This window comes from Petaurus breviceps, unplaced genomic scaffold (assembly GCF_028583685.1).
Source record: "Petaurus breviceps papuanus isolate PSGF00001 unplaced genomic scaffold, PetGlider_PUasm1.0 229, whole genome shotgun sequence".
Taxonomy (NCBI): domain Eukaryota; kingdom Metazoa; phylum Chordata; class Mammalia; order Diprotodontia; family Petauridae; genus Petaurus; species Petaurus breviceps.
In genome coordinates this window covers 8,928,318-8,952,999 of record NW_027185903.1, presented here as the reverse complement: position 1 = coordinate 8,952,999, position 24,682 = coordinate 8,928,318, and the positions used below count along the sequence as shown (strand labels likewise).

At 35.5% G+C, this 24,682-nt stretch overlaps 1 protein-coding gene across 4 annotated transcripts in view; it reads left to right on the top strand.

Moving 5' to 3' along the window:
• LIFR (LIF receptor subunit alpha) overlaps nucleotides 1–24,682 on the top strand; it is a 95,794-nt gene that overhangs the window by 18,464 nt on the left and 52,648 nt on the right. For 3 of the 4 annotated variants that reach the window (XM_069096182.1, XM_069096184.1, XM_069096180.1), the window contains exons 2-4: nucleotides 16,119–16,276; nucleotides 17,698–17,812; nucleotides 21,146–21,285. In XM_069096182.1, coding sequence (XP_068952283.1) covers nucleotides 16,141–16,276; nucleotides 17,698–17,812; nucleotides 21,146–21,285 — 391 coding nt within the window. In that variant the 5' untranslated portion in view covers nucleotides 16,119–16,140. Of the gene's footprint in view, nucleotides 1–12,720; nucleotides 12,942–16,118; nucleotides 16,277–17,697; nucleotides 17,813–21,145; nucleotides 21,286–24,682 lie in introns of those variants that run through there. The other variant, XM_069096181.1, reaches the window with a different exon arrangement.

Here is a 24,682-nt window from a genome sequence, read left to right as displayed (position 1 = left end):
TGATACTTGAATTTATTTCTTTGAAGACAATTCTCTGCGGTCATATAGCACTTGAAAAATACTATTATTTAAAAGGTGGACCTATTTTCAGGGAAAAACTTGGTCACTGAGAAGTTTGAAATTTCCCAGAGATAATCCAATTTAGTCTTCTCTATTTGTTCAATTCTGGACCCAATTTATTGTCTGTTTTCAGGGTTTGTTCAAGATATAGTTATTGATAGTCGACTTTTATATGTTGTCTTCCTAACTTTGTATCATGGTTGGGTCAATTAGTATCCTTTGATAAACTCAGTTTTTACTCTGATTAAGGGTCTCTTATATTGAATTATTTGTTGAACTGATTGATTTGAGTATTAATTTGTTAAATATTTTATTTAATATTCCTTTAAGAAAATTTGTTAGCTTTTGATGTTTTAGAAGATTGTCTACTAATACTTTTAATAATTTTTCAGTAAAGCATGATTTTTCTCAATGAGTAATATATTGCATTAGGTTTTTTTGATGGCTTATGGTTTTCATCTGTGTAGAGAACTCACAGTAAGTTTTCATGAGTTTCCTGGGGGGTACTGAGAGGTTAAGTGACTTGCCACAATTGCACAAGACAGTATGTGTCAAAAGATAAGACTTGTACACAGTTTTTGATCTTGAGACCAACTGTATCATTTCTGTTAAGGCTGTTTCTCTTATATTACTATTTTAAATTGCAGAAATTCAAAGGTTTTTTCTTATACCTCACATTTATATGTAACCTTGTAACTTATATTAATATTTTACCAACAATATTCTGAGTAGTTAGTGCAAGTAGTTGTTTTTCCATCTTACAATTCAGGAAACTGATGCTTAGAGTGGAAGGTCTAAGCAACTTGTCCATGGTTTCATAGCTAGTGAGTTTCAAAGCTGGAACTCAGATCCCATCTTCTGACTGCTACTTTATTAAAAAGTCTAGTGTTTTGTGTAATCGATAAATAGTATAAAAAATGTAAGACATTTTAAACAATTGATTATCTTAATTATGCTGGATTGTAAGATCCTTTATGGCAAGGATTCTTTTGTGTCTTATACAAAATATGAGATAATGCTTGTGAAGCACTTTGCAAACTTTAAAGCGCTATATAAATGCTAGCTATTATTGTCATTATTATCCTTTTATGACCTAATAGGTACACCAGCTTTTTATTACTGAAGATTTAATTGTTTAGTAAATTCTGATGAGTAGAGAATTGTTATTTGCAGTTTATAGAAGACTGGCATTTGGATTTTTGGACTGTGTTTTTAAAATATGTGAGTATTGCCAGGCAGTTTTCTTGGCTAGGGTTAGAGTGCATCTAACAAAGTCTGGGAACTATGTATGTCTGTCCATCTATCCATCAATATATCTGTCTGTCTGCCTATCTTTGCCTGTATTTTTGCAAATCTGATTATAAGGGGGCTTTAAATTGAAAACGAAGAAGAGAGGAAAAACTGGTTATGAGTATCTCCCAAACTAGTAATTTATACAATAGTATTTCACAGAATACAAAACTCAAGAAAGTAGCTATATGTTTAGATATGAATGAATGAATTACTGGCACCAAACAAGACCAATAAAGATTCTAATAGAAAGAGGAAAATTAGGCCCCATAGGTGTTACTGAGAATTAGTGGGGGCATCTTAACTGTCCATTTCTTGTAAGAGTGAGATTCATCTGATGACTGCTTCTCTTACCTCTTCTTCCATGTTTGTATATTCTCCTCACACACCCCAATTAGGAGAAATAACAAGTTCTATCCCCTTCTTCCTCCTTTGTGCATGGTTGTATATTTGTTATGCTTCTTTTTTCTCAATACCTTTTTTAGAAATAACCCTCCCCATCCCCAAGTCCTCTGTTTTTCTTATTTAACTCAGTCCATACCCCTCGAAGATATTAGGACCTGAAGCCTAGATAGATGATCTAAATGTAATTGGGAAATATTTAACAAAATAAATAAAAATACAGTAGAACATAATGTTAATATGTGGTTTTATGAGTCAATATGCAGCCCACAGGCATCCTTATGTATGGGTCAGTGACCTCTGGTTCTATTTGAGTTTAACACCTCTGATGTAGACCACACTTCCAGAGACCTATTTTCTCTTTCCCCTCACCCTTCTCCTAACACTTCTCATATTTGTAACTCCGTCCTAGGGTCGGGGCACCCTGATTGGGTGAGTAAAAACTCACCTAACTTACAATAACTAGCTGGTCTCAGACTCTTTCATATATCATTTACCAGGAAACCAGGATCTGTCCAGGCATCTTGTTATCTGCCTTGTCATACTGAAAAGGATGTGACAATTGTGACTGCATTATGTCTTTACTTATAATCCCTTTGACTTCTTAGACCAGAGCACCCTTCAGTATTCACCAGTCTTTTCATACTTTGTAATTCCCCTATTGGAATGTAAGTTTCTTGAGGGCAGAGACAATCTAATCTTTTTATTTTTTATCCCTAGAGAGTAATATAAAATACAGTGGCTGGCACATAGAAAGCTCTTAATCATGCTTTTTCATTTATTTACAATGAGAATTAGATGAAAAATGTTCTGAGCTTTATGTAAATAGATATTGGTGCTTCCCTGGAGGATAATTTAAAGTCATATTTTACCTTCTTAGTTCCGAATTTTAAGTGACAGACATGTCACTTAAATATGAAGATTTATATGGTCATTTCAGATGTATTTTGTCATAATTTTTTATTTTCAATGAGCACTGTAATTCCTAATGTTTTTTAGCCTTAAAAATTTATAGCTTCAACTTAGACATATGAATAATAGAAAAAGTGAAAAGAGAAAAAATATTTTTTCTGTTTTCAAGAATTACTTTTGAGTTAGGACATTATATATCAAAGGTATTTTTTTTTGTTTTTTAATTAAATTTTATATTTATTTTTAGTTTATATCATTCATTTCCACAAGATTTTGAGTTACAAATTTTCTCCCCATTTTCCCCCTACCCACCACCCAAAAACAGCGATCCCACTGAATATGCCCTCCCCCAATCTGCTCTCTCTCACATATCTTCCCCCATACCCCCTCCGACTTTCCAGTAGGGCACGGTGGATCTCTATGCCCCAGTGCCTGTATATCTTATTTCCCAGTTAAATGTAAAATAATAATAATAAATAAATAAATAAATATATATATATATATATATATATATATATATATATTTAAACATTCGATTTTAAAACTTTGGATTCCAGATTCTTTCCCTTCCTCCCTTGTTACCCACCCTTACTGGGAAGATAAGCAATTCAGTATAGGTTGTACATATGCAAAACATTTCCATAGTGGATATATTGTAAAAGACTGACTATATTCCCTCCATCCTATCCCACCTTCCACTTGTTCTATTCTCTACTTTGATCCTGTCCCTTTTCAAAAGTGGGTGCTTCTAACTTCCCTCCACCCTAGCCTGCCCTCCCCTCCATCATCCCCCCTTTCACCACCCTTTCCCCCTTATTCTCTTATAAGGTGAGATACTCTATTTAGTGTGTATTCCCTCTCTAAGCCAAATTCAGTGAGAATAAGGTTGACTCATTCCCTTTTGCCTTCCTGTTCTCCATTATGAAAGTTTTCCATTGCCTCTTCTATAAGAGATAGTTTACCCCATTCTGTCTCTCCCCATCTCCTCTCATTATATTCCTCTCTCACCTCTTGATTTCACCTTTTATGTATCATCCCTTCCTATTCAATTGGTCCTGTGCCCTCTGTCTATGTATATCTGTACACATATATATTCATACTCACATATGTATTCATATACCCATATACCCTCCTATATATATATATATATATATATATATATATATATATATATATATATACACACATTTCTATTCCCTTCCACTATTCTTATACTGAGAAAAGTTTCATAAGTTACAATGATCATTTTTCTATGTAGGAATGTAAATAGTTAAACTTTGATAAGTTCCTTATGATTTCTTTTCCCTGTTTACCTTCTCATGGTTCTCTTGCTTCTTGTATCTGAATGTCAAATTTTCCATTCAACTCTGGTTTTTTCATCATGAATGCTTGAAAGTCCTCTATTCCATTGAATGACCATATTTTCCCCTGAAACATGATACTCAGTTTTGCTGGGTAAGTGATTCTTGGTTTTAATCCCAGCTCCTTTGACCTCCAGAATATCATATTCCAAGCCCTTCCATCCTTCAGTGTAGAAGTTGCCACATCCTGTGTTATCCTGATTGTGTTTCCACAATATTCAAATTGTTTGTTCCTGGCTGCTTGTAATATTTTCACCTTGATCTGGGAACTCTGGGACCTGGCTATAATATTCCTAGGAGTTTTCTTTTTGGGATCTTTTTCAGGAGGTGATTGGTGGATTCTTTCAACCTCTTTTTTTCCCTTCTGGTTCTAAAACATCAGAGCAATTTTCCTTGAGAATTTCTTGAAGGACGATTTCTAGGTTCTTTTTTTGATCATGGCTTTCAGTTAGTCCAATAATTTTTAAATTATCTCTCCTGGATCTATTTTCCAGGTCAGTTGTTTTTCCAGTGAGATACTTCACATTGCCTTCTATTTTTTTCATTCTTTTTGATCTGTGTAATAGTATCTTGATTTCTCATAAAGTCATTAGATTCCATTTGCTCCAACCTAATTCTGAAGGAATGATTCTCTTCAGTGAGCTTTTGAGGTTCTTTTTCAATCTGGCAAATTTGACTTTTTAAGGCATTCTTCTCCTCATTGGCTTTTTGAGCCTCTTTTGCCATTCGAGTTACTCTATTTTTTTTTGTGGGTTTTTTTTTTTGTTTCTTATGCTTTTCTGGAGGGCAGTTGGGGCCAAGTGACTTGCCCAGGGTTACACGACTAGTTTTTGTGTTAAGTGTCTGAGGCCGGATCTGAACTCAGGTCCTCCTGACTCCAGGGCCAGTGCTCTACTCACTGGACCACCTAGCCACCCCTAGTCTATTTTTATGGTGTTATTTTTTTCAGTCAGGTTGTTGACTCTCATTTCATAATTTTCTTGCATCATTCTCATTTTACTTCCCAATTTTTCCTCCACTTCTCTTATTTGGTTTTCAAAATCCTTCTTAAGCTCCTCTTATGGCCTATAAGCAGATCATATTTTTCTTGGAAGCTTTTGGTGCAGGAGTTCTGACTTCATTGTCTTCCTCCTGTTCCATGCTTTGATCCTTTTTGTCCCCAAAATAGGAGCATAAAGTCGGATTGCTGTGCTTGCTTTGCTTCCTTTGCTTGCTCATTTTGCTACTTAATTACTTGACTTTTGAGCTTTTTACCACAGTAGAAATCTGCTACCATAGAGGGCAAATTTGTCCCAAGTCACTGGGGTTTTCTCAGCTGCAGGAGCTATTAGTTGGCTGCCCTCTCTGAAGCCTCCACATGCTCTGGCAAACTGGTCATGCACACCAGAACCACCATCCTAAACAGTGTTCCAGATCCAAGCAGGTAAAAGCAATTATCCTTCAGAATGGTTGCTTGGTCCCCTTACTATCTGCAGGCCAGGAGCTCTGAAGCAGCCACATGAAGGTGGCTGCATGGCTGTCATGCCTCAGCCTCTTCTCCCTCCAGGGGGCAAAGGCCAGACTGCACTCCTGAACTCCTGTTCCCAAAAGTCCACACTGCACTGACCTTGAAAATATTTTAATTTTAAGTTTATATTGACTAATATCTTTAAGTTTACACATTGCAATGAAACTTCTATTCTGCTTTACCTGGTTTCTAAAACTTATATAGTTGAAACATTTTTATGTATCTTTGGGCCTCAATTTCCTCTTCTTTAAAATGTGATTTAAAAGGTGATTTCTAAAGTTCTAAAATTCTGTAATCATTCTAAAACAACAAACTGTATCAAATCATTGCAATTCATTTATACTTTGACTAAAAACAGTAAAGGAGCAAAATGTATTTCTGCCATCAGGGGAAGGCCTTATTTCCCTGTGTGACATTGGATCTGTTCTTTGTTTTATGATAATTATAATAGTTTACATAGTATTTTGTGTAGACCAATGACCTTTAATAAATTGCTTCATTTGACTTTCACAACCCCAATAGTATAAGTGCTATTATCGCTTTTACAAATAAAGAAACTGAGACTTAGAGAGACTGTGATTTGCTCAAGACCATGTGGTGGGAAAATTACAGAGCTAAGACTCCAAATGACATTTTTTTAAAATTACAAATCCTGTTGTCTTTACTGCACCAAAAATGTGGATAATTTATTATGTTAGACTTTCATGTGCTCATTGTAAGCTGGCAGAAGCTTAAGGGTATGGTCCTTGAAGTTATGGAGCAGCTTACAGCTCCACTAACATTCGAATTCTAATTCAGTAAGTACATTTGCAGTTGTTCCAGTTAGCTATATATTTAGTTTTATATATTGTGTATGACTTTTGAGCAAGCTGATTTATTCAGACAGTTCATACATATGTTTTCATATTCCAAACGTAGCAAAATAAAAGCAGTGTTACATAGTCGAAACAGCAAATTCTAGGTTCACATCCTGCCTCTGACACTTACTAGCTCTGTGACCATGGGCATGCAATTTAGACTCTCTGAACTTCAGACAATTCTTTAAGGAAGTCATAAATGTACAGATCGGGGAGGGGTGGGTGCGAAAGTGAGGTAGGATTGATAAAAGTAGTTCACATTATGCTGTCTTGATATAAGCTGGTAAAGTACTTTTAAATCCAAGGTGCCAAAAATAGTATTTAAAAAAATTTTCCAAGTTTGTTGGGGAAAAAATTTGGGGAAAGATTTCCCCTGGGAGATGATCTAAAAGGGGTTTTGTGATGTGTACCGGGGAGAAGAAAGAGCTCATCATGGATGACCTCCATTTCCTCAGGAAAGTATGAGGGGAATCCCTCTGCTGAGAGATAGGGAAGAGGTGGTGGTATTGGAGCTTGAAGACATTTAGAATACCCTCTGGGGAGTCAGATAATCTATCAGGCAAGAATAAAAGCGTAGGGCACAGTTGAGATCAGATCAAATTTATAATTGACCCAGTAGGCACAGTAGTATGACTTTTCTTCAGAAGCGTTCAGGAGCAGAAGTGGAGAATGTAGGTGTTGGGGATAACCAGGATTGGGGCTTAGCAAAACATGAATGGTAAGGGGACAGTGGTTTCAGTGTTAGAGGATAGTATATAACTGAACTAATTAGTCAATCATAAGGTCAAGACTGTGAAGGGAAAGGCCAGAGCAGGAATAATTAACTGGTAAAACAGGAAAAGACTAGGAGACTTTGAAGGCATGGTGAGGATGCAAAATAGATTTAGAAAGAAGTTATGCATAGGGAGAGATGAAAGGATGGGACGTCAGCAAGATCTAAGAGAAGAATTTTAGAGTTTAAGATCATGGAGGTTGCCCAGTTATGAGTGATGGTGAACTATTAGATGTGACCATCTTTCTGAGTGTTCTGATTTAATAATGGTAATCATAATGATGAAAATTATAACAATATTAGCATTTATATAATGGCTTAAGGTTTGCAGAATGCTCTATATTTGTTATCTTATTTGATCCTAAGAATGATTCTGTGAGGTAGGTGCTGTTATTATCCTCATTTTACTGATTAGGAAATTGAGACCGAGACAGTTTAAAAAGTGACTTGTTGACCACAACTAAGTAAATGTCTGAGTAGGATTTGAACTCAGGTCTCCATATCCAAAGCTTTATGCTTTGTATCACCCAGCTGCCTAGATTTTCAATGAAAGAGTTATGAGAATTGAAGTATATAACTTGGAAATCCAGGTTTTCACATACAGCATATTAAAGTTTCTAACTCTTTGAGAAAAGAAGAAAATCCTAGTGGCTTGTAGATGACTATAAAAAAAAAAATCTAGGCTGAATGTGTCTTTCTCATAGAATGAAAACAAATAGTTGATCAACATAGGACACTGGTCCTGTAGGATTCTGTGATACCAGACAATGGTGAAATGGTGGCATCATCCTTGGTAGTTGGCTGTTCCACACCCAGGAGAACTCAGAGAGTAGAAAGCAGGGAGTCCTGTGAAGCACTTGGTATTCAGATAATTGAACTAGAGCTCTGTACCATCCCCAAAGCCTCGTCCCAACATGATGGATGACAGGCGCATCCTAAAGATACCTTGCATGTGTAACAAACAACTCAGCTCCCAGTCCCTGATTCCCTAGGAGCAGAGCTCTTCTGATATTTTTGGTGCTCTGAAGCTCAGGATTTCTTATGAAATTTTAAATGGATTAGACTCCTTTAGTACAGTCTCTCTGGCTTCTTGAGGCTCTAAATCTCTCATTCTGAGACTGATAGAGGCAGATGACAATTGCTGATCGACTAAACAGACTTCTGAATCCACCTTGCAAAATATGGGAGAAGGAAGAAGTAAGTTCACCTAAGAAGCCACCCTAGGACATGAGATAAACATGCAGATCTCAATCTGAGTACTAGAAGCACAGGCCCTCAGTACATCTGATCCTTGAATCACAGAGTCTCTGGATGGGGATATCATAGCTTTCATCAAGGATTTGGAGGACTGTCTTGTGGTAGATAGTTTAGACTTGTTCTGTTTGACCCTATGAGGCAGACCCAGGAGCAAGGAGTGGAAGTGGCAAAGAGGAAGATATAGGTGTCATGTTAGGGAAAGCGTCCTCAGTTTCAGCCCTTTTAAAGTAAATAGACTTCCTCAGAAGGAAGGAGAAGTAAAGGGTTCTCCTTCATTGGAGGTCATGAGTAAAGGCAGGATGAGACAACTAGGTTGAGTCCCTGGATTTGAGTTTGGATCCTGTGTCCAACACTTACTGGCTGTGTGGCCCTGGGCAGGAAATTTTGCCTCTGTTTTCCTCAGTTTCCTTATCTATGAAATGGGGATAATAATAGCATAGACCATCCAGAGTGACTGTCAGGATCAAATAAAATAATGTTTGTCAAGTGCTAGCTATCATCATCATCATTAGCATTATTGTGGATTCTTTTTTGGTTTGTGAATTGAATCAGATGGTTTCTGAGGTTGCTTCCAACTATCAGAGTTCTAGAATTCTATGTTGTCTAATTCTCTGCAGCACAGATTCTTACTGATTTGTAGACCTGATTATTTAAAGCTGTTGGAGGGTAGTTGTAGAGCCTGTGAGACATTTTGTAACAAGGATAAGGAAAGGAGAATGAATATCTGAACTTGGTGGAGACACATTGTGCTTCACCTCATATTTAAACTCACTTATTTTGACCTTGACCAATCATCATCAAAAGGTAATGTGTATCAGTTGCTTGCATATATGTATACTGGTTTAAAAAAATCCAAAAAAACCCCAACATCACTGCAAGTTAATCTGCTTATTAACAAATCAAGATGAGTATGAAGCCCTGAGATTTTAATAACGTATCCAAAGTTATGTAGTGCTAGTTTGTGACAGGACTGAGATCAGAATCTAGATCATTTGACTTCCAGACCATCTTTTCTACTATGTCCAAGTAACTTTTAAAAAAGAAAAGTCCTAGAAAATAAGTAGAAATGTACCACAATTCATATTGATTATACAAACTGAACATGCAGCAGTCATATTTGTAAACTTTATCTATGTGAGTGATAGGACATTTTAAAAGTTTAAGTTATTTTGATCTTCTTAAAATTTACTTTTGTCATTATGATTTGGGTGGCTTATTTCTTTAAGAAGTTATCCTGAAAGGTTTGAATTTTTATGCCTTTCTTTTACTTGAAAATTGATGCATAGCAAGCAAATACATCCCTTTACTCTTTTTAGAAATACAATTGCAGCAGTTAAATATTTTAAGCCATCGCTAAGGAGTTTATGTTTGGAAACTAGGAGTTTCGTGAATATGGTCCTCTTGTTCAATTCAACAGTCCTATTGTTATATACAAAACAGTTGTGCATGCTAGATATATAAAGATAAGACAAATCAGTTCCTGACCTTAAGGAATTTATATTTTAGGAGGATGCAACATATATCCAAATGAGTATATGCAGAATCCTTTGCTGAAACATTATCATCATAGCTTGCCTCCTAACTGTGAGCGTAACCAGAATGCTATATTAGTGCCTCTTCTCTTTTTTCTTTCCACTTCCTCTCTTGGAGATTCATAAGGTCCTGCGAGTTTAAACATCATCCCTATGCAGATCAGTTAGTTTAATCTAATCCAGCCTGACTCTAGTCTGATTTAAGGTAGTAAAATAATAGTAGGTTATATGAGTTTATACTGCCTACTCTCAGAATAGCTGACTAGAACTCCTCTGAACTTATCATCTACTGTTTTCCAGTGTGGATTTTTTTTTTCTCTAGCCATGCTTAGGCTATGAAGATATGTTGCTCACTGATACTTTGTTCTGATGTACTTTTCACCTGGAATGCCTCAGATCCGTTTTCCTTTCCTGTCTATGTATAAAACATGCTAGTTTCTCAAGAACCAGCAAAAGTTACATGTTCTCCTTAAATCTTTTCTGTCTTTTACTAATAAACCAATTAGTTAACAAGTATTTATTTAAAACCTCCTGTGTATTAGGTACTGCTGGGGATACAGAGACAGGAGATATCAGGAAAGGCCTCATGTAGGATGTGGTTCTGGAGCTGAGCTGTAAAGGAAATTAGGGGATTTTGAGTGAAGGATGAAGTACATCCAGGCCTGGGCTACAGCTCATGCTGTTCACACATGATGAGAGAAGACAGAACATTGTATGTGAGGGAACAGCAAGGAGGCCTGTTTGACTGGATTTAAGTATATGCAAAGTGAAATGTAATATACAACAAGACTGGAAAGGTTAAGTTGGAGCCAGGTTTTGAAAGGTTTTAAATGCCAAATAGAGGAGTTTATATTCATTTCTAGAGGTAATAGAAATTCCCTGGAATTTATTGAGCAGGGGAGTTACATGGTCAGACCTAAGCTTAGGAAATTACTTTGGCAGCAGTATAGAAGAGGGAGGGAAAGACTGGAGGCAGGGAGGCCAACTAGGAGGCAGTTACCATAGTCCCAAAGTACTAGTTCCATAAATAAAATATTATTTATGTTTAGCTTGCTTAAACTGCATGATTTATTATATTATAGGATATTTCATAATTAATTACCTATAAAATGTATCTGAAAGTTGTTGACATCCTCATTTTAAGAATTTTTTACTTTGCTCAGCAGCAAAATTTTAGGGGGGAAAATTGTTTGGACTGCTCCAGAATTGGTGAGAGTATTTTTGTCAAAAAGATCTTACATTTATAAATAGTTTTTTTTTTAATTTACAAAGTGCTTTACTTGTATTTGTTATTTTATTTGATTCATATTATTTTTCTAGAATTTATTGTGTATATGACAATCACAGAATTGGAAACCATCTCAGAAGCCATTTGATCCAGCCCAATATAGTAGATAGATCTCCAGTTACTTGTTTCTTTTTATTTCTCTAAAAATATTTTGTGATTTTATTTAAACAAATTTTGCATATGTCTTCAATCAGTAAGCATTAATTAAGTGCCTACCATGTGCCAGTCACTGTGCTAAGTACTAAATAAATTAACTCTTAGATATTATATACATTTGTAGATATGTGGGATGTAATTTCCTTATTTCTCCCTCATTTTTGTTAATAGGAATGATAATAGGGATGCTGAAAATTTGGGGACGTTTATTTTGAATCCTGCTACTTTGCTATAGTCTGGACTTTCTTCACTCATTGCTCTAGGCCTACTAATTATAATTAGACTATAGTAGTTTGGCTGTCACTCCAGAGTGGATCTTGGTTAGATTACTCTGCCTCTAGTTTTTTCACATATGGCGCCACATGTGTGGAGGCAGTATGGGGCAGGATTGCTAAATTTAGAGTCATAGGACCTGGGTTTCAATCCCAGCCCTAACCATTCTACTTGTATGAATTTGGACAAATCATTTAACCTTGTATAATCTCAGTTTTCTCATTCGTATTATGGGGTTGGATTAGATCATCTTTGTGAACCTTCCAGATTTAAATCTGTGCTTTTATGGTACACTCTTGATCCTTACTACCTCCTCCAGTTTACTTGCTTTTCCCAAGTCCAAGGAAAGAACACTAGTTCCACCATTAGAGGACCTGGGTTCCTCTAATGATTATTGCTTATATGACCTTAGAAAAGTCCATTAACTTCCTTGACTTTCCATTTTCTCATCTGTACAATGAAGGTGATGTGGGGGGAGATTTCTAAGATCTCTTCTAGTTCAAGATCTGTCGTCCTGTGATCCTTTTGGTGCTCATTAACTGCTGCCACCCATCTATATCCCCTAACAGCAGGGATTGAAAAACTATTGGTCATCCCCTCAAAAAAGGACCTTTTATAAGTAAATTGTGTTTATTGTTATAGAGATAGAATTACTTTCACCCTCAAATATTTTTATGGCATGCACTTCTGTAAAATCAGTAAGCATGCTAATTACCATTCTTATTTATAGTCATTAAAAGAGTATATTGTAGTTATCATTGAGAAGAAATTTGCTAGTAAAAAAATATTAAGATTTTTAAATATTATATTTGCTTGAAGTTAATACAACTGAATGTCTTTTTTTAACAAGATCCAAACAGCCCTATAATTTGAATATCTATAATTTAGAGAATAGTAGCATGGAATCCTAGAAGATAAAATCTTACCCATTTGGACTTGGTGCTATATGTTCCTGCTTTTGCCCTTCATTCATTCAAACATTATTAATTACTTTTCTATGTGCATGTCACTCAAGCTAGGTTCTGGCCATACAAAGACAAAAAGTAAAACTCTTTGTTTTCAGAGAGAAAACATTCTACTGGAGGGATACAACACAGATGAAGATGGATAAAAAGTAATTTGAAGAGGGAATGTAATAGTAACAACTAAGAGCATCTTAAAGGGGCACCCTGTAAGAAGTGGCCCTTGGGTTGAACTTTGAAAGATGCCCCAAGGATTTTAGGAGCAGGAGACGAGGGAGTACTTTCCAGGTATAAGAGACAGCTTGTGCAAAGGTATGGAAGTGGGAGGTGGATTGCTGCAACACATTTGTGACCACCATGTATATCTCGATTACTCTTTGTGCCAACCATGGTTTTTGATTCCTGAGAGATTGATAGCCCATGATTCATAACTCTATATCATTACCATAACATTGTTGTTCATTTGTTTCAATTGTGTCTGGCTCTTTTTGACCCTGTTTGGTTTTTTTGGGGGGGAGAGGGGGAAGGGGCAAAGATACTGGAGTGGTTTGCCATTTCCTTCTCCAGTTCATTTTACAGATGAGGAAACTGAGGCAAACAGGGTTAAGTGAATTGCCCAGAGTCACGTAGTAAGAGTCTGAGGCCAGATTTGAACTCAAGAAGTTTTCCTAAATCCTGGCCCAACATTATCTGCTGCGCCACCTAGCTGCCCTAATCAGAACAACACTGCTGTTTAAAAGTTAAGATTTGTTTCAGGGAAATTTGTGAAGCCATTACAAGTATGATTCAGTTTACCAAATAAAGTGGAGTCTCCTCTTCTTCTTAGTTCTGGGCCCAGATCATTTTCATATGAAATAACTTTCCTAATATATGTATTAATGGACTAACTCAATGGGCTGTCCATTCAACTGAATGTCACATCTACTTAATTTTTCCTGTGTGAAGAATTATAATAATTAGCTTTTGCCTCCTTTCCCAGTAGAAGTTCAGTAGCCAGATCTTGATTATTCAGAATGATGAGCAAGAGACTTGGGATATCCTACAGAATGTATTAGTCCACTACTCACTTCCTTTGAGTAGTGTTATACTGGAGGTCAGCAGACCTTGCTTCCAATCCCAGTTTATAAGGACCTCGTTGTTTTCTTCTGTAGGAGTTAAACTGATGTGGGAGAATTGTCATTTTACATTATAATCTTTCACTGTAAGAAAAATATTTCACACGGCTAGCTTTGTGTTAAGTGTCTGAGGTCAGATTTGAACTCAGGTCCTCCTGACTCCAGGGCCGGTTCTCTATTCACTGAGCCACCTAGCCACCCCAGGAAAATCTTTTAAAATGAGTTTAATGCCTGCACCTCATGTTATCAAATGACAGGTCAGACTAAACACAAAGTCTTATTTTCAACTTGATTTTATTTGAATTTAACAATATTATAAGCAATGATGATGGTATTGTTTGTTATCTGTAAGTGGGAACAAATTGGATATAACAGATTACTAAAGTACCTCTTAACTTTTTTCTTTGCTGATTTTTACTTGCATGAATAACTATTTTGAAACTATTTCGTTACTCAAATTAAAATTTGAGCTTTGTCTTTAAATTTCTTTGCCAGTTATCATAGAAACTATTAAAAATTTTAATAGTAGCCCCTACACAGTATTTCTAAAAATAAGCTCAAATTGTAGATAAGCACCTCGTTTATATTTCATCTACATTTGGGCTTTGGTACTCAAATTAGATTTATGGGTGTTTATTTTATTTTTTTTGTTATTTACATTTTGCATTTATTTCTCTTTAAACTTACTAATTTTTTTCCATATATCGCTAATGGCCAATAGTAGAAGAAAATATTTGTTCTAGAAACATGAAATATAAATGGACAGTTTTTTTGTATTACTTCTGAGTCACATTGACAGTCAAGTGATTATTGGTTTTGGTATATATTATTGGGTCAAATTTTTTATCATATGATTTATTTTGACCTGTCTGCAGTCTGGAATGTGCACTCTGTGTTGAAACAGTCCAGATATCAAAGTTAATGGGTTTTCTGTGTGTTGTGGTGGTGGGTGGGTGGTTGTTATTGTTTTGCTACAAACAGTCCAACTCAGCTCCCTTTTCTATCCCACTTCACCACCCCATTATCACCTTGGTGCTGATCTTAGCACAGACACCTGATTAGCATTAGCCCTACTATAGCCAAGAACTCTTGAACACAAGAAATTCACCAACCTCAGACCCTCGCCCTACACCCACCTTTCCCACCAAGTAGCAAGGATCTGCTACCACATCCAGCTTGCTATGGGCTTTTCATGTGTTTTAAATAGAACTCCGGAGACTAGGCAGCACAATTTAAGAAAAAACCCCAACAAACTATAACATTTCATTTGAGAGTTACAAAGAAAAGATAAACCTTGGTATAGAAAAATCAATAAACTACAGTAATAATAGAGAAGTTATAGGTGGCAGGCACATAAAAGGTAATTTTTATACATAAATTGTCTTTTTTTTTTTGCTTTTTGGAGGGCAGTTGGGGTTAAGTGACTTGCCCAAGGTCACACACTAGTAAGTGTTAAGTGTCTGAGGCCTCATTTGAACTCAGGTCCTCCTGCCTCCAGGGCCTGTGCTCTATTTACTGTACCACCTAGCCGCCCACTCCCTTGTGTCTGTTCTTTGAGAGGAAAAATTGCTTTCTGAAATATTTTGGAAGTCTTTTTTCCTTATCATCCAAACCTGCTGTTTCATTGGTATAAGAAATTCCCCATGTAGTAGCCTTAGAAAGTTGCCTAGGGGCATCGGATGACTAAATGTGGCTTTGGTCATACATCAAATATGTATTAGGTTCAAGAATTAAACCCAGATCATCTTGACTCTAAGGTTGACCCTCTATCCCCTATATACCTGACTACTCTTGGAAACATTTATTTATATAAAATCAATTGCCACACTATGGTTCCTTGTAGGGGTCAAAGCCATTTTTGCTGTTCCCTATGTTCTAATGATTTTATTCTATTTGTTATCCCTGCTTTTAGATTTTTTCAGTGCTTCTCTGGAGTACTTTGCACCTTCTCCTTTGCTCTTAAGTCATATTTTGCATTATATTATAGCATTTTTAGCTTACCTTCTACATTGTAAAATTCTTGAGGGTAAGAGTTATATTTTATTTATTTTTGTATCTAGTACTCAATAACAAATATAGCACTTTTGACATAGTAAGTGCTCAACATATGTTTGTTCAATTGCATTTAACTCTTCCAGTTTCATAATAATTTGAGAATAGACTAGAATCAAGCTAGATTCACATTGTTTTCATATGAAATTATTAATATACTGAATTAGGGAATTATTTTGATAGCTTCTGATTTCTTGACAATATGTTATTGGTGGAGCTTTGTGTGCTTATTTTTAATAACAATTCTTTTATAGATCTTCCTAACAATGATTTTGTTATAGTGCATGTAGTTTTAAAATAAATGTTTTCTTTTGAATTTTAGATTTGACTGATGTGTGTCGAAAATGGAAGTTTATTTTTATTTGAGATTGTTATCGAAAACAAGGGAAAATAAAAGAATGAGGAATAGTTCAAAGTTTCAATGGCTATCATCAGTTATTTTTTTATATTTAATGAACCAAGCACATGGCCAGAAAAGAGGTAAGTGTGAATTAGGAAACTGATTAAAATCTAATGCTATTCTGTTTATTCAGAAATAACCTGTTCTGTTTGTTTAGCATTTTGACTATCAGTTATCTAATGTTTCAATTAATCAAAAGTTTTAAAAGCTATCTTGTTAATTTTTTCTATCTGTCTCTTCATCTCTCCCTTGTCCTCTTCTGCCCAACATTTTTAAAAATAATATATTATTTAAGACCATTCACTAAAGTTGTATTTTAGTGCTTCGTTATGTTAAGGAGATGACCCTGGATTCTCAAAGGTTATACCAGTGGAAGGGAGCACAAGCTCTGGCCAGTACTACCAACTTGAAAAGGCTTTTGAGTATGGTCCTGGTGAAGAACATACATCGATAATTCTTTAGTGACACATAACCAGACTAGCCACCTGGTGATGAATTTTTCAATTGCAGCCACTCTGAAAGACTTATGTCAGAGGAATTGCCATCTTCATCAGTGAAAGAAATAACCCACACTGCAAAATCACAGATCCTTGAAATCTTGAAAAGATCATCAAATTTGAATATCAATAGCATACTTTGATCCCTAGATTTATAAAAAACATTTTAATTACATAGCTCCCTGTCTTAATTTTGTAATATTTTGATAGTTTGTCAAGTCTTTTGTCATCTTCAAGGTAAGTGATTAAATAGCCTTACATTAATTTCTCTTTTTTGTATTAATCTCTCTATAACTTGATCTCACAAAGTTGAAAATCCATTTATCCTTTATGTAGAAAAGAAATCAAATCTTTGGCCACAGGAGTATCTACATTTATACAAAGAGCCTAGGAAAAGGGAATGCTACTTGTACTGCTATTGTTATTTTCTTTGGGTAACTGATGTCCTCATTACATATCTGACTATTTACTGATATAGTATATTTTATTACTATCCTTACATATTGAATGCTCAAATGATTTTTGCTATGAATAGGAGTTACTTGCCTGTAGCAAATTACAATATATTTGTTATTTTCCATTTGTTTCTCTTGCAAAGCATTTTGTAAATTTAAATAAAATGCATCTCCTTTTTAACTTAACATGTTGTATAAAAATTCACACATTCAGTCTGCCCAATGCCCCTTATTCTTGTTCTTTGCCATTATAGTAGGTGTTGATAGAAGTCCTTCTCCTTAAGATACACTGCTGATTCACTTTTGACCTTTCACAAACTTTCAGCTTTCTAGCTACTTTCCATTCCTTGCCCAGGAAACAGGTAGGAGAGATGGAATAAGAGAACAAGCAGAAGGCACTCTTCCTCGTGTCCCTGGAAGTGATACTTTTGTAGGCATGTGTACGATGCATGTTCCTTGTATATCTCATAGCTGAAATACTCTTATATGCTACCCTTTTATTACTGCACATTGAAATAATAAGTATTTGTTATTACTTTTGTTCACCAGGGGTTCCTCATGATTTAAAGTGTATAACCCATAACTTAAAGGTGTGGGACTGTTCCTGGGAAGCCTCCTCTAAAATAAACCGTGGTACTACTTATCAAATTTGTATTGTAAACAGGTATGTTTCTAATTTTCTTAAAACTTAAGTGAAAGTTTTAAGAAACTTGAAAATTGTTAATTTTGTGAAAAAAGAAAAACGTATACTTGTTATACTATATAATACAATTGAATGAATACAATTTCCACTGACATTTAAGTATATTTTTGTCAAGTTTTTCTTGTTCAATCATTTCTCAAAAAGATAACAATAAGATCATTTCTGTCAGTCAACTTTGGTGGAAATACTTTCCCTAGAATTGTGCTTCTCTTCTTTAGATGTACCTTTTTATTCTGGAAAGGAGATTTTTTTTTTTTTGCTTTGTTATTTTCATTTTTGCTGAGAGAGGTTAATTTTAGATTCTGGGCTTAATTGTTAACTAGATACATTCTTTTCTAAATCTTTTTCCATTCATGCCTATGAAAGAATGTTAAATTCAACCAAATCTTCCTTTGCTGGTTTTAAGTATGCAATATTGTGCCCCCTAGAGCCATACAAAGGAACAGACTCTCCTTTCTTAATCCATATTGATTTTCTACCCCCAAACTAGGATTCATCAAATTGTCAGGCTGTTGCTAAGGTCTGAAATGGTTGCTGCCTGAAGATGGTTTTGTTTTTTTTTCAACTTTCCATTTTTAGCTGATGATTTTATGTGAAATTTGAATCTCAAGTTCTGTTTGAAAAAGTAAAGTTATATGAGTGAATAGAAAGAATCTCTAAAAAGACAGCAGCCCAGGATCATTTAATATGGTATTAAGCAGTGATACTTACCTTTGTACTTCTGTACAGTGCTAAATGTTAAACTTGATTTATTAAGAAAAAGTTAAACTTAAACCCTAGGATTTAGAGTTGGAATGACGCTTCTCAATACTGCCATTTATCTTCATTTTACAAATAAATGTTACAAACCAGATCTCAGAGAAGTGAAATGACTTGCCAGTGTTATACAGATGGTAAGTAGGTGGGCTCAGAGGAGACTGAAGTCCTTCAAGTCCAGACCCAGTGGTAGAGTAATTGTGTTCAATGTATACTATGGGGTATATTTAGAAATATTTGTCAAAACTCTTTAAAAATTTTGTACCTAAAGGAGTATGTTTAAGTTATCTGGAAAATTCATTTATATGGAAGATTTCATTCTCAGAAATGGCAGATGACAGAAGTGAACCTATATCTGGGAATCTGACACCAATTCAGGGAAATTCTAGTTAATGTTCAGGAGTTCGTAAAAGCACGATTCAGAGCTGTCTCACCCTCTGCTGTAAGTAAGGAAGCTGTGAAAACAGGATTCTTGTCCTGCCTCTGTCCTCAGGATGATATAATAATAGCTTTTATTTATTTAATGCTTTCTGGCTTATAAAGAGCATAGTTTTTCAGGATAACTGTAAGGTAGGTTTAAGTATAAAACTTCCCCATTTATGGATTGAACTAAGGTTCAAGATGGATGAACTAAGGTTCAAAAGGGTTGTAATATTAATAGTGGCCATATAACTAGTAATAAGTTATATATAGTATATATTATATAACTAATATATAACATATTATATATTATAAAATGACTATTAATAAGTGAATGAATTAAGAAAACCTTTAATAAGTGTTTGCCAAGTTGTGTGCTAAGCCTCAAGATTATGAATATAAAACTTAGCTTCCCTGTCCTCAAGAAGTAGATGTTCTCTTGAGGTTACCAAGTATAACAGGATACTTTAGCTTAGAAAACCATTAGGATGGCTAGAGTCACTGGGGACTTTCAATGTCAGTATTTATTTGATTATGCTTCCAGCTTGTGGGAGTGGGGGAGAGGTTGGTAAGGGAAGGATCTGCACATCAGCAGGAGAGATGGCAAGATGACTAGGGTGGAATGTTAAACATGGCTCTAGGACCATGTGACACAGTCACCTTTTAAGACTGTTGGGGCCTCAGACTTCAGCCTACCTTTCTGCCTTTAACATAATTATTCTCTTTCATGCATTCTTTGGTTCAGCTAAACTTTCTGTTTTGCTGTTCTTTACCCTTCGAATGCCATCTCTGCCCTTCATACTTTTGCTCTGGCTGTTCCCCATGATTAGAATGCTTTCCCTCCTCATGTCTACATCTTAGAATCCCCAGTTTCTCTCAGAGCTTTGCTGAAATGCTACTTTTTACAATAATGCCTTTTTTTATTTCCACAGCTATTATTTCCTCCCCCTTCCAGCTATCCCCCAAATTACTCAGTATTTATTTTGTACATATATACTTCTGTATGTATGTGTTGTCTTCCATAATAACACGTAAGGTCCACAAGCACAGGAATGTTTCATTCCTGTTTTTCTAAATCCCCAGTGCCTAGCACAAGTGCCTGACATGTAGTTGACACTTAATAGATATTTATTTATTGATTGATTTATGTAATTTATATGTTTGAATGTTGGGTAATTTTTTCCCCTTCACAATAGCTTAACAGCTTGATTCTACATGGTGTAATATGCAACTTAAAATTCTTAGAGTTGTTACCATATGGGGTTCTGGCCTTTTAATTGTAGAGTTGAACAGATTAAGAGTTTATTTATTCTAGGATGGTTTATTTAGTCAAATCTCAAATCTAATGTCCACAATCCCCTAGTCATCCTGAATTGGAGCTCGGTGGGTTCCTGGGGTGTCTGTGTTCTCAATTTTCTGAATAATGTTTTGGGGGTCCAGACTTTTGATGAATGCTAATTAGCATGATTATACAAATAAAATTAGTGTGAATGCATACATTTATTCATTTGTTTAAAAGTTAAAATAGTTGTAAAATAACCTATCTTTTATTGTGAGAAATCATGGGAAAAATATGACCATGAGGTAAATACAGTTAATTTGGTCTTAAAACAATCCTCAAAACAAAACACCTTCCTTTCAATTCTTTTATATATCCCCAAATGTTTACAATCTATGTTTATGGTAGACATTTATCATTGAGTGAATTTGATATACTTGGTAACTTTCTATTATTGTGATCATGAGGTTTAATGTTCAGTTGGATTGATGTGATGAGGTTTTTGTTATTGTGAATTTAATGTTCACTAAATAACTGCAGTAGACCCTGTATAAAACCTACTATATATCTCTGTGATGTAAGGTCTTCCTTATTGGCAAAAGCTTGGCTCTGTTCTTTTTTTTCTTTGTTGAAGAGTAGGCATTATGACTAAAGTCCCCTAACCAAGGGACATTAAAAAAATACTAGAAATACTAGGCCTAGAGATAAAATTACCTAAGTCCTTTGTTTCCTTAGTATACAGAAAGTTCCTGAAAACATTTCTGATATTATTCATTCTCCCTGAAGATTCTGTGACTGACTTTACTTATTTAATTCAAATGATCTTTCTTATATTGCAGTTCTTATCCCTGTATTCGGACAGAGAAAACAAATTTTGAGATTCCAGCTCTTTCACTTGCTGATCATGAAATAAAAATAAGTTCCATGCATGTTTCTGGGAATTCTGTTACTAAATTTATCCTAAGTGAAAGAAGTGTTTGTAAGTATCCCTTTTAAAGAAAAATTCATCTTAAATCAAGATAATGTTTTTAGTGGAATATTGATGTCTTGCTTTTCTAGCAGATAGAAAAAGGCCATTAAAGTTCTGTAGTAGTATTTAATTCATCTAGAGGTCCATTCTCACAATCTAAACTATCCTTCAAAATATCTTAGAATAACTAAGAAATCAGACTAGTCATATATGTATGGTTAAAATAGGAGTAAAAAAAAATCTAAGCTCTAAGCATTTTGTTTCTAGTAGAGCTTAGAAGTAATTTACTTTTATTTTGGACACAGTTCTAACAAAAGTTGGCTTATTTGGTGCCATGTCCAACAGCAGGTTGACACAAAATTTAGCCAGTACAGGATAGGATGGTGGGGTGGTAGCAACAAGCTCACTATAGTAGCGTGAAGTGCCAATGCATTATTGCTGGTTAACTTTGGTTTTGTTTTGTGATCGCATCTCTAGAGACAAGATTGGTCATGTCATTGCTTTGTTTCAATGTTTTCGTGTCACTGTGTTTCTTGTGCATATTCTCTTAGTTCTGCTTTGTGCATTTCTGTTTGGTTCAGTTCATGTTTTTCTGGATTCTTAATGTTAATTACTTATTCTTTAAAGGAAGTTTTGCTTTTTTGGTTTGGTTTTATTATTCCAAATATGATAACAACAAACTTGGACATTTCCTTATGCAAAGAAACAAAGAAAAAGAGTATTGTATAGGAAACTATGAATCTCTTTACATATATATATCTTTTTAAAAATATATATATTCGGGTGGCTAGGTGGTGCAGTGAATACAGCACCGGCCCTGGAGTCAGGAGGACCTGAGTTCAAATGTGACCGCAGACACCAAACACACAAAAAAACTAGCTGTGTGACCTTGGGCAAGTCACTTAACCCCAATTGCCCTCCAAAAAGCAAAAAATAAAATAATATATGTATTCTAAACTTAGCACATTAGTTCTAAAGCTGTCCCACTTGTCTGTGTTTGCCTCTAAACCTCCTTCTGTTCTTTTCTATGCATTTTAAAAACCTTCACTTGTTTAATATTGCATTTATTATGTATTACAAACAGCAAGGAATGTCTACTTTTTTGTGGCAGTAGTTAAAATATTCATTGATAGACAATGCTTTCCCTAAATCTTCTTTTATCCAGACTAAACATACCCATTTTTTAAAATTTGCTTTTCATGTGAAATGTTTTGCAGATCTTTCACTGGTCTTGTCACCCTCCTCTAACTTATCGGCGTGCTTCTGAAATTCTGAGCTTACATAATACTTCAGATGAATTGTATAGTGGAATGAGTAGTAAATCGGATTCAGTGGAGCTTTGTTCAGGTCTCACCTTTACCACTTTGGAGTCAGTTTTCTCCTCTGTAAAATAAGGGAACTAAATGGCCCTTCAATTCAATTTCAGTTTTCTAATTCTAAATCTATGATCTTGTGAACTCCCTTGATTTATTAATGCAATCATGAAATATGATTTGGTGAGCAATATATGACTGCTTTTCTTGGTAGGGGGAGGCAGTCGGGGTCAAATGACTTGCCTAGAATCACACAGCTAGTAAGTGTCAACATTTAGGGCTAGATTTGAACTCAGGTCTTATTATCTCAAGGACTGGAGTCTTTCCACTGTACCATCTAGCTGTCCCTGACTGCTTTACCTTTCTATAGAATAATACCTAGTAACTGCCATTTGAGTTCTGAACTAGTATGTGTCTGAGGTGACATTTGAACTCAGGGGTTTCTGACTCCAGGCCTGGAGCTCAATCCAGTTGTGCCACTGAGCTGATCTCTGTGTCCATGATTCAAAAAAAGTGAAGAGCCCCATTGAAGATAAATGAACACCTGGTTTAAACTGGTTTTGTTTTAACACTCAAAAAGAACTTTGATAAGATTGCCCCTTCAGCTGAAAATTTTACTCTTTAGAAAGCAAGTACTGTTCTTGCAGTATCAGGAGCATGGTACAGTATAACAAGCCCAAGGTTTGCAGTCAGAGGACCTAAGTTCAAATCCCAGTTCTGTCGCTTATGACCTCTGTGACCTTGGGCAATTTATGTTTTTCTCTGGGCTGCAATTTTCTCATCCATGAAATGAAAGGGTTGGACCTGATGGCCCCTCAGGTCCCTTCTAGCTGAGAAAATTGATTCAATGAGGATCCCTACTCTATTCCAATCAGAATTAATCAATTTGATATGGTAGAGGTGGTGATTATAAGTTCTTTATATTTGGCCCCAGAGATGTGAGCTACAGACAGTAAGTTCACTTGTGTAATCATAGGAAGGTAGCTGGAGGCCCTTCACCCTTGTCTTTCCTTGCCATAAGGAGCAAGCCCAGTGTGACAGAGGTGACTAAACTGCATGGAAAGTCCCCCGATTATTTTTGTACCTCTGAACCATTCTCTCTTGTCCAAAATGAGCAGGTGTCCATCTTATGATGGACCTTAGATGCACCTTAGAACCACCTAATCAGTGGAGATGCTGTATGCTTCACCCATCTTATGACTAGTTAGTGGAGATATTTCTTTTTTCAACCATTTTATGACCCTGCTGACTCCTTTTTTTTTTTTGCTTATTTTTGCTAAAATTAGTGCATGTATTATATGTCAACCAGTGGAATTTTTCTGTATAATTGTATATATTGTATAGCCGTTCTTGAATGTTTAGGTACCTAATCCTATAAGATTAGGGCCCTGGAAGGGCGGGCGGCATCTCAGATTGTGAGGAAGATCTGAGGTCTGCTTCATTAGAGGGGACCATTAACCCTTTAATGATATGTCATTGGCTCAGAATTCTGCCTCAGTCTCTCATATTGTAAGTTGGATAATTTTCGTTGCTATACAATTATAAACCTAATCTTAAATTCTTGTTCCAGATGTAGAGAAGTGTAAAGGTGACATGCAATTGTTGAAACGGCTAACATCTTAAAAATTAGTACTGAGGAAGCTCCCAATGCATCTCATAGCCATCCATTTGTGCAGGCCAGTCAGTAGTGCCTATGGTGTCTTCCATCTCTTGAAATCCTTCTCACTTTCAAGACCAAACCCTGGTACCATCTTCTACTTACTCTTGATTGTTCATCCTTCCTCCCTGCCTCAAAGCTTAAAATGATTCCTCCTCTTCCTCTCATATTTCTTTTAACATTTTGTCCAGGCCTCTCTTTTGACTTCGAACATTTTAATTGATCTCATACTTAATTTGAGTATCACTCCTTTTATGTCTTTTCAAAAACTGAAGAAATTTTTGGTGGAAGAAATTATTTTAGTAGATATATGTGGCCTTAGTAATTTCACATTTCCTTGAACTGAGAATAAAACAATATACTGTCTTAAGCATATTGAAAACAAAGTCAAATTCATAGAAGCCTTCCTTCTCTGTTTCAATTAGGTTGGACATCT